This window comes from Aedes aegypti, chromosome 3 (assembly GCF_002204515.2).
Source record: "Aedes aegypti strain LVP_AGWG chromosome 3, AaegL5.0 Primary Assembly, whole genome shotgun sequence".
Taxonomy (NCBI): domain Eukaryota; kingdom Metazoa; phylum Arthropoda; class Insecta; order Diptera; family Culicidae; genus Aedes; species Aedes aegypti.
Window position 1 is genome coordinate 113688810 of NC_035109.1, and position 10723 is coordinate 113699532.

Consider the following 10723-nt stretch of genomic DNA (forward strand, 5'->3'; position numbering starts at 1 on the left):
ATGAACACCAGCATTGATAACCAAAAGCATCATGCTATCGCGATGTTGATCCGAAGATTTTCATTAATATTCACCAACCACATTTCTATTAATTTTCATTTCTATTTCCTCTTCCGGGCGCAGGAGGACCGATTTTTTTCTTTTGCATATACATACATACTTATATCGTCTTAGCTTGGTTGTACTATCTATGAAATAAGCTGACGTTTCGTAATAACCTCTCGACGTTGGATTTGGGTGGAGGCGTATCGGTGGTTGTTGGTTGCAGAAAAAAAGCCAAATCTAATCAATGTAGGGGGGACTCAGACTTGTCGGTTCTACGATCACAGTCGGAAATTGGGAAAACGCCAAAGTGGCAGAGTGTGAAATAGGAAGTTACGTCACTGTATTAGCTACACGCAGTTGAATCTGATAAGATGACTGTTAGTTAAGCTCGGAATTCAAAATTGTATTTCAGTTCCCCCATTTCTATTTGAATATGCTGTCTTTTTTCTCGTGGTATGAATCAATCCGGTCTCCATCGTTGGAGAAATCCAACTGTTTTGCATCCTGCAATGCTCTCTCACTGTCGACGGGTTTCATCTTGAGCATATTTGGAATGCTGAGATGCTCGAAAATGGGAGTTTGTCTGAAGGATAAATCCAGCTTTGGATCCGGATGGTACGAGGTGTGTGGTCCGTATGGAAATGTAGCCGTATTAAGATAAGGAGGTTCTAACGGTTTTCCGTAGGTTTCTATCGCTTCGGTACGTCTGCGTTCGCTGGCTTCTTGTAGGATTCGACTCTTGAACTTGATGAATCGCTCGCCACCTCGGAGCACCTGGGCAGTCGTGAAACTCACTTCTCGATGGAGATCCGGCGGAATACGGAAGTTGTAGTTGCGTGCTATAGGATGATCCGGATCGAGTGTAGGCCATTTAACCGGGCTTCCAAGTAATCCAACGTAGCGACCACTAATGGTCCATATGCGAATCGTACGATCGCTGCTGGCGCTGGAAAGAATATCAGAAAAAATGTGTTTCAGATTTTCCGTTGACTTTTCTAACTTTTTTCTGAACTCTATTCATAAGTTCTTGCACAGTACCATCGTCTACCTTTTATGCCATTTTTTCAAGAATATTTTTAATCAGGCGTTTACATTATTTTTACTTGTTTCTTAGATGTATGTTTGATATTTGCCCAAAATCAGTTTGATATATAGACAGTTTGGTGGACTGATACTTTTCAATTCCTCTCATCAAAATCGTGCTACCATACCATGTTCATTCTACGGGTTCACTGTGGACCAATGCACGAGTTCACTAATTTGACGTTTGAGCGGTGCCGAATTCACTTGTTGCCATGGTCACGTAAATAACACGGCACCGCTAAAACGTCAAATAGTGAACTCGTGCATCGGTCCATTTTGACGCTTTAGCGGTATGAAATTCATTTGTTTCCATGGTCACGTTAACAATGGATCGATGCACGAGTTCACCAATTTGACGTTTAAGCGGTGCCGAATTCACTCGTTGTCATGGTCACGTAAATAACACGGCACCGCTCAAACGTCAAATAGTGAACTCGCGCATCGGTCCTTACGGCACCGCTCATACGTCAACGAGTGAACTTGTGCATTGGTCCATGGGGTTCTGCACTTTTAACTAATTTCATGCTATAGTGAAAGAAAAAGAATGATTTTCGTGACGAGCTCTACACTCAAAATAATCCAAATGTCATTCGTACCGTAAAACGGGGTAACTTTGATAGTTTTTTCGAAGAAAGCTTGTATAATTGTGCTTGTTGTTTCAAAGAATTATAATTTATATTTTTAAAACAAGTACTGGCATCCTAGCTATCGATTGTAGTTGATAAATTTCTAAAAGATTTAATTTGAATGGATATATAATTTTTCATATAATCGAAAGTCGGTTTTCTGTTTTGGGGTAACTTTGATAATTGAACAAAATTGAATGAATTACGGAACATTTATAGGGCATTGCATACCTCTAGGCGTTTAACGTTATATGGAAATTTCTGACTTAGAATACAAAAATGATCCCAGTTTGTGAAAATGCTCTTCGTTAAAAGATTTGAGATTATATTTCAAGTTATATGATAACTAGGCTATTAAAGATAAGTAACCAACTATTCAAAACTATATCAAATAGTGATCGTAGAACAGATTTTTTGTAAGCGTTTCAAAAATGCTAAAATCGTATCAATTTTTAATATTCGTATATAAAGCCTCACATGTTCTCGATTCAAATGAAAATAGCTCTTACATGAAGTGTCATACTAATATTATTTGGTTTTGCATTCGTTTTGCCTAACCGATTAACAAAAATTATAATATTTCGTTTAGTATGTGGTGGGTAACGCACTATCAAAGTTACCCGCATTATCAAAGATACCCCGTTTTACGGTACGTGTAAAATCACGTATAGCATTCCAAATTCATTTTGCCTTCTATTCACCTGACTAAGGTAATAGTTACTAGAGTATGTTTGATTACCTAATGAAGATCCGGTGTTTGTCACTGAGGCTATCAGTCGCTCTCACGTAGGTCCATAAATTCATTTTTTTACAATTGAACATCGTAATATGCTGTTTTTAATCACGCCAATCTGTCATGAAACGGCCTACTTTTCTGCACTGAAAAATTCAGTGCGGGAATAATCATTACGCAACTGAAATCAGTGCTGTAATGATTCATTACGCAACGCTTTCTCATTACGCAACTGTTTTGAGTTGCGTAATGAATCATTACACAACAATTTTTCAGAAATTGTAAAATAATGGTGAATGCATTTCGATTTAATTTCTGATACCCTCAAGTGGTCTTTTACGAAATTGCAAAAAATGTTGTACGAACTCGTTGCAAAAACTCGATTTTTACAGCACTCGTCGTAATTACGTAAATTTACAACTCGTGCTACAGCATTCTGCAACTTGTTCCGTAAATTACTATTGTCATCTTCATTTCGCATTCATTCACTGTTGAGTTCAGTTTTAAAGATGCTAGATTTTCTAGCAGCAGCTGAAATTCAAAATTGATTTCAAGGTACCGTAATCCGGGGTAACATTGATCATTTTTTTTAGTTTTTCTTAAATTTTTCATTTCACAATACAAATGTTACAAGTTTCATATTTTTAAAACAAGTACTGGCACCCACCGCTCCTAACTATGTACATTATTTTGTTTTTTCGAAAGATTTAAACATGTTTAAATAAATGTTTTAAGTGATTTTTTGATTCAACTGATATGGGGTAACATTGATCACCCAAGAAAACAACGTTCGCTAATATTGGAAATGTCGTTACTTACTAAAATCAGGGCCCCTGAAGCCGAATATGAAGACCAAACTCTTACAAGTCATTTACTTTTTGAGTTATTTCAAAATTAAAAACACCTTGAACCGCGGAATACGCCTAAAAGTAGGCAATTTCCTAATGAAATTCTACATTCGTAATAGTTATTAGTTAATGTTGCCTAATTGATGAACTTATGAAAGATTTGACAACGGAATCGTTTTCGGCGATGCCATTTTTAGTAACACCCGCATTTTCCTTGATCACATCGTCTGCAGAACTCATGTGAGACATGAATTTTCGGTAGTGTCAGTGAAAATGATAGAAATCATTCTTTCGAAAAGATGACAAATTTGCGCATGAACTAAACGCAATTTTGGCAAAAACCCTAATTATCATTAGCTTATGAATATACGAAAGAGAGGCACCATTCATGGTTCGAAAATGTTTCATCAATAAATCTTTATTTGAACGTTTAACAAGATGAGTCTTCCCGATCAATGTTACCCCGCTGATCAATGTTACCCCGGATTACGGTATGTAAATATGTGATATATATTACGTTTTTATACCTTATTTTGGAATCGTAGTCCGACCAACCTTGTGGAGGAACGAGACTTTTTTAATGGAAGGAGCACTGAACGAACTTGAAAGGAACATTTGTTTTAATGGATGCCGCCGTCAGTCAGTGTTCTGCTAATGATTTGGAACAAAGTGCCCTGTTGCAATTCAACTCAACGGTGTGAAAATAGGCCTTTGCCAAATCGACCAATGATAAATGGCAATTGGTTTCGTTTTTGTACTTCTACTTGACACGTCTTGTGTTAGTTCACAACTACATCTATATACACTAGAGCTCCCATACCATTGGGCGTGATAACCACTATCCACCTCGAACCAAGAAAAGAGAAGCAAACTTACGAAACCAACAACTGCGACGCATGCATATAAACCAAATCGGTCACACAAGTTCGGTGAGCTTGATACGAACTCAGCAGCATTGGCATCGGTTGATTAGCGACCGAACGTTTGGCACGGCCTGGAACAACATCATCCATCAGGAACGGGAATTGCAATCTCAAAGCTGCGCGATTCACTTTAGGTTGTTTCCCGCTTGGGATACTGGAAAAAAAAAATCAAATTGAATTGAAGCTTAAATTTGAAATTGCAACAAGACACTTACAAATAATTTTCAAGTAGCCAAATCTTGATGTAGCCTAGATAGGTTCCGGTGAACAGGAACCTATTGTCAGAATCGGTCGTCATCATAATTACCCGATCGCCTGCCATGTGTACAGCACTGAATGCCCCCATATATCCTCCATCAGGATGATGAGAAAAAACTAGTATCCTTCCGGTGTCCAACGATGCCAACAGCGTTCCATAATCCGGATGAAAGGGACGCGCTTCTAGAAACAGCAGATTATGTATGGTCAATTGACGCAAAAGTTCAGCAGTAGCCGGCATCACAATTCTCGTTAGCCGTCGTTGACGCCAGTGCTCTTGGGGCTGGAAAATTGACAATCGTGTTTGTCTTCGTGTAGGCTGAGGAATTCTCTTCTTTTTAAAGTTCACCGGGATTTTCTGACGTGGTTTCGCAGCATCGAATCTTTTGTACGCCTGACCTGTTTCGAGCATCCAGAGAATGATTTCTCCCGAATAGCTACAGGAAGCTAACGCCTTGGGCTCCGTACGATTGATTGACGCGCATAGAATATCGTCCGAGTGTAGTTTCTGCCATTCGACTCCGGATGGAAAATCTATTCCAGTAGATCCAACAGGAAATTCTACTATCACGTGATTCCAACCCATAGCCAGAATCCCGGTTCGCTCCCAAAAAACAGCAGTTACTTCACATTCTGACCCAATACTCATACAGCTCATTAGCGATCCACTGTTAAAGTTCCATATTTTCAGTTCTCCATTACGAGCTCCAGTCACCATCAACTGAAGTTTTGGATCGAAACAGGCAGCTGTGATTTGAACCTTCTCCAATATACCATGAATCACTTCGGTGTGAGCGTCTTGGATGATTGTCAGCTTTCGATTCCCGGTGTAGTCCCATACGATTATGAAGCTATCCAAACCACAACTCACGATTACTTTGAATAATGGATTGTGCAGAAGAACGGAGATTGGTTGAGTATGGCTTTCACCGTCGGTTACCTCTAACGCAATCTTCGGACAACAGCTAACAGATAGAACTTTATTGGCTCCAACCACCAACTCACGATTCAATTCGCTGTAATATGCACAGGCTGGAACCGTCTTGAACAAACTTGAGGAAAACTGACTATAAGTTTGAATCAACGTTCTGTTCGGAACATCCCATATCTTCACAATTTTTTTCTGATCCATGCTGTACAGTTTTAGTGATTCGTCTTGAAGAAACATGAAAACAACTGCGGAGTTATGTCCAGCCAAAATCTCTGTTGGTTTGTCTGGTCGTCGACTATCCCACAATCTTAGCTGACCATCGGGACCTCCCGTCACGAGGAAATCCTTAATCGAATCGAATGCGAAACACGTAACCCCTTTGAATACTTTGAATTTCGTTCTCCTATCAAGCTTCCTTGTGTGTTGTATCACCAATGAAACTTGTAACTTGTTCCGCAGATGATGCGGCACCAATGGATCATTTTCCGAGCATGCCACAAAGCTGTTTCTCGATTCAATAAACTCCACTTGGCGTACGATATCTGGAAGCAGACGCCCATAGTCTACGCATGTCATCTGAGGACAAAGCCCTCCGACCAAATCACAGAAAGCCATTCTGGTTATGGCAGTGGCCGCATCGAACTTGAATGGTTCTTTGTTTTCCGGGAAGAATTCAATCATTCTCACGTGGCCCACATAATCACCCAAAATCATTTTGCTACGAGTATCAGGTGAGAAATGGTAGTACAGGGAATTAATGGCATTGGGAATTCGATTGATAATCGTTTTAAGCGTGAAGCCGGATGCTATAATATCATAGAAGCGAAGTTCACACTCCAGACATGCAACGCAGAAGTAGTTCTGATCTGGGAGGATTGCCGTATCCAGAACCATCGTCTTGATACGTTTGAGATCCACTAAAAATGAGATAAAGCCATGATTTTCCGGCAAATTAATAAAGATTAGAAATAGTACCGCTGAAAGCCTTTCCAGTTTTGAGATGTTTCCAGTCTCGTTTCCAAAAGTTGATAACAGCTTCACGGGTAGATGTCACCCAAAAACCTTGTGACCAGTTAACAGTCCCATCCTGCAGGATATTTACAGATTTCAAAGTGGCCAAAACACTTGATATGAATGAAAACATCTTACATAAGAGACCAACGGTGCATATTGGATCTTAGTAACCGGATATGTTTGTCGTCCGAGTTTCATGCCCATGTCCTGGGAAATGGGCAGATCCAGAGATTCCTGAACCGCCAGAGGGTCATCGTTTTGAAATCCCAGAATCAGGTAGCTCACAAGTTCATCCCATTGGCAGTACTCATCCTTGTTTGCGTTTATTTTCATAAACAGGGTTTGAAACTCTTCATCTTGGAATTCCACCCCGGTAAGGTCGGTCAACTCAGTGCGTAGTTCTTCCGGAAGTAGCTGCTTCCGCTTGTTGAAAATGCGATAAAGATGTTCAACGTCATTTTGCGAGAGGTAGCGATGCAGTAGCTGAGGATGTGAGGTATCAGCTTCTTCTAGGGAATCCATTGTTTTTTTTTTCGAAAAATGTGACGTAAAATGTCAGTGGAATGGATGTTCACATCCTACATATTCACCAATGTTTGCTAAGATTGCTACAGAGACCAGGTACCTACAGCCTGAAACAGCTATAATATGCAGTTCTGACTCACCCAGAGAACTGTTGCGGTAAATAAATGCGCAGCTATTCCGTAAGATCATGCTAAAAGTCGTGGGTTCGAATCCTACCAATTGTGGATCTATTCGGGCAGGAAATTTTCTCGTCTTCCCACACCACTTGCAAAAATGGCTATTCAGCAAAGAACCCTCTAACTTAATAACTGTGAATGTGATTATTAGAACACTATTAGGTAAATGGTCAGAAAATAATTCTGATAGATATTTCGTTGTTACTGCATTATGAGGCTCATGTATAATCTCAAAGTGACTGTTATGCTGTTACAACTGCCAATGTGACAAATCAACTTGGTATTTTTTTTTTCGAATTTTCTAGAACTATCTCACAGTAAGTTGATCGAAAGTATTTGTCATTTGATGACTCTCCCCGGCATTAACTCTTAAGGACATATAGGAAGGAATCCCTGTCATGGCAGAGAAAATGGCTTCCTCACACATACAAACACATTTGCCGGCGGTTCACATTTTTTCTCAAAATATTTCACTTACCTATAATTAATCACTCCCAAATTGCTAACTGGATATCAGAACACCGTTATGTTTCCATTATTGTAGTTTCAGCAACTGCCACTTATCCAAATTCCACAAACCGTGCTAATTTTCAACATGAACGAAGAACAATCTTTCGTTTGTTTATACTTTCTCACCCGCGAGCGAAGGATACTTTTCGACCAATTATATAATTTCCACTACACGTAGCACACCGTACTCAGTTTACTTTCATTAATTGTTCATTGAAAGACACTCTCCAGTTTATTTCTGATAGATACAACTTAAAACTTTACAGAACCGTGCTTAAAACAATCACCCGATCACAACTTTTCACTTTTTTATTTTTCTAATTTCAAGTCAGCTGCCCGCTTGCAGTGCTGTCAGAAATGTTGATGGTAACTTACAGCATCAAGCCAAATTATTAAGTCGAAGTGAAAAAGACTGAAACTGATGCAGGGATGACTGGCAACGCCGTGTTATTAATTGTAATTTCACGATTACCAACAAATAAGTGAATATTTTTTGTGTACCACTACTTTCAAACAGAAATTCACGGATTCAACGGAGTTTCACCTTAAGGTCAAAAATGTCGAATGTGACAAATATGCAGTTATGGGCATAACGCTGAAAATGGCCATTTTTTACACCCACCCACCCCTTCGTAACGCTTTTTGTATGAATATTCTCAAAATTTTATATGAGCCGTAACATCGTGAGGACACCCACCCACCCCCTTCAGCGTAATGAAATTTGTGAATAAGCCCTTATAGAAAATGATTGGCAGATATATGTGAAATATTTAATTTTTGTAAAATTGAATTGTAGACTACTGTTGATAAAAGTAATGATTTGTAATATTTTATCAATACTTTTACATTTAACACTAAAACAACATTTTACTTCAAACTGCAGTGAATTCCCATTTCTCCAGCTCTTTCTGCCATAAACTCTGCTCAACTTCCTAAAATCTGGCCGCATAAATTGAGTTATTTCTCCAAGAGGAAAAAAAGGTACAAAAAATCTGGCACATCATTGTTATCAACATTATAATAAGGCATCAATGGAAAAATAAAAGAAAAACATATATGTCAGCTTTTCAGTGAGTTTTCAAATTCTTGCCAAATTCGACCTATAAATTCTGACATTTTTTTACAAAACCTCTCTTTAGTTAATTTTTTTTTATTATTTCGATTTATTAATTTGATTTACGCTTGGTTATTGCCTAATACTTTTAAATTGACATTATTGTGCTAAGTAAACAATATTAATATTAGTGTCCTTTTTGTTGTTCTAGTGACAGTGACAGTGAAAATGGCACACAATTCTACAGAAAGCATATTTTGAAAGATATATAATTTAGGAATAATTATTCGGTATTTAACTTAGAATTGTTGGCTTTTATTTGTTTTAATCAATAATTTCTCATTTATCATATTCGTATAACAGACGTTTTTTTTTTGAGCAAGTAGTCGCTATTTATAATGAGATCAATTCACATTCAATTGAAATCAGAAGCACTGCTAAACAAAAACAAACAGGTGTTGATGTTAGACATACACTTTCAATATAATTCCCAAACATATTCAATTCAGGATAGTATAAAATATACGTTCAACCGTTCAACCATTTTCATTCTATTTAACTTTTAGAAAAAAATATAAAGCTTCTTTGTAATACTCTTTGAATGTTTGATGAACTTCAGTTTTAAAAACAAAATTAGAACTGTATGTAAAACAAAAAGTTTAACGAAAGAATAAATATCGTGCTTTAAAAGCAGTCCTTTCAAATTAGGCAGCGTCCATTTATTACGTAACGCTGAAATTGAAAATTTTCAAACAACTCCCCCCCCCTCCGTAACGCTTTTTGTAAAAAAATAATATAATTTTTGTATGAGCCGTAACGCTTGAGCCTACTTCCCCCCTCCCCTAGAGCGTTACGTAATTTGTGGATGCCGCCTTATTTCATTGTTGTTTAAAAAAATGTTGCTAGCATTCAATGTCGCCAAAAAGGTTGCTCAATAATCTCTATCAATTGGCAAGAAGCTCGATTTTGTCATCTAGATTATCCACATAACTAAATTTGAAATTTTTAGTATATGTGAACACTTTATGGGGACTATGTACCTGAAAAGAAAAATATTCGCCTATCGCAATGTGTGGAAAATCAATTTTATGAAATGATTAAGCAAATCATATTACTTTCACTTCTTCTCAATATCCAGCTTTTTACGTCAGCATTCTGACACATCTGGCACACACCATAATCCATATATCTATATATATGGCCCAGATAGCCGTAGCGGTAAACGCGCAGCTATTCAGCATGACCAAGCTGAGGGTCGTGGGTTCGAATCCCACCGGTCGAGGATCTTTTCGGGTTGGAAATTTTCTCGACTTCCCAGGGCATAGAGTATCTTCGTACCTGCCACACGATATACACATGCAAAAATGGTCATTGGCATAGTAAGCTCTCAGTGAATAACTGTGGAAGTGCTCATAAGAACACTAAGCTGAGAAGCAGGCTCTGTCCCAGTGGGGACGTAACGCCAGAAAGAAGAAGAAGAAGATATAATATAATCTATAATCTAAATCAAAGTTAGCTTGTTGATGAAAAAACAGTTATCTTCTTCTTCTTTCTGGCATTACGTCCCAACTGGAACAAAGCCTGCTTCTCAGATTAGTGTTCTTATGAGCACTTCCACAGTTATTAACTGGGAGCTTTCTTTGCCGATTGACCCTTTGTGCATGTGTATATCGTGTGGCAGGTACAAAGATACTCTATGCATTGGGAATCGAGAAAATTTCCACCACGAAAAGTTCCTCGACCAGCGAGATTCGAACCCACGACCCTCAGCATGGTCATGCTGAACAGCTGCGTGTTTACCGCTACGGCTATCTGGGCCCAAAATTAACAGTTATGTTAACATTGGAAACTGAAAAACTTTTGCTTTTGTGTTTTAAGTACCATTTTTTCCCAAATTGAGTTTTTTACATCAGACGACTCAAATAATCATAACCTTTTTACCATAAAAAATATTGAGTAATTTGAGCAGTCCCCTGTAATCTTAGATCACAAATTCT

At 38.3% G+C, this 10723-nt stretch overlaps 1 protein-coding gene across 1 annotated transcript; it reads right to left on the reverse strand.

Annotated features, from left to right (window-relative positions):
• Window positions 1–427: 427 nt before the first annotated feature.
• LOC5574823 (WD repeat-containing protein on Y chromosome) lies at window positions 428–7037 on the reverse strand. The gene is made up of 5 exons (XM_001655333.2): window positions 6597–7037; window positions 6423–6534; window positions 4474–6364; window positions 4212–4412; window positions 428–991 (listed from the first exon to the last, which is right to left on the reverse strand). Exons 1-5 carry the CDS (start codon window positions 6981–6983, stop codon window positions 469–471), a joined length of 3114 nt encoding a protein of 1037 aa, XP_001655383.2. The 5' UTR covers window positions 6984–7037; the 3' UTR covers window positions 428–468.
• Window positions 7038–10723: the final 3686 nt, after the last annotated feature.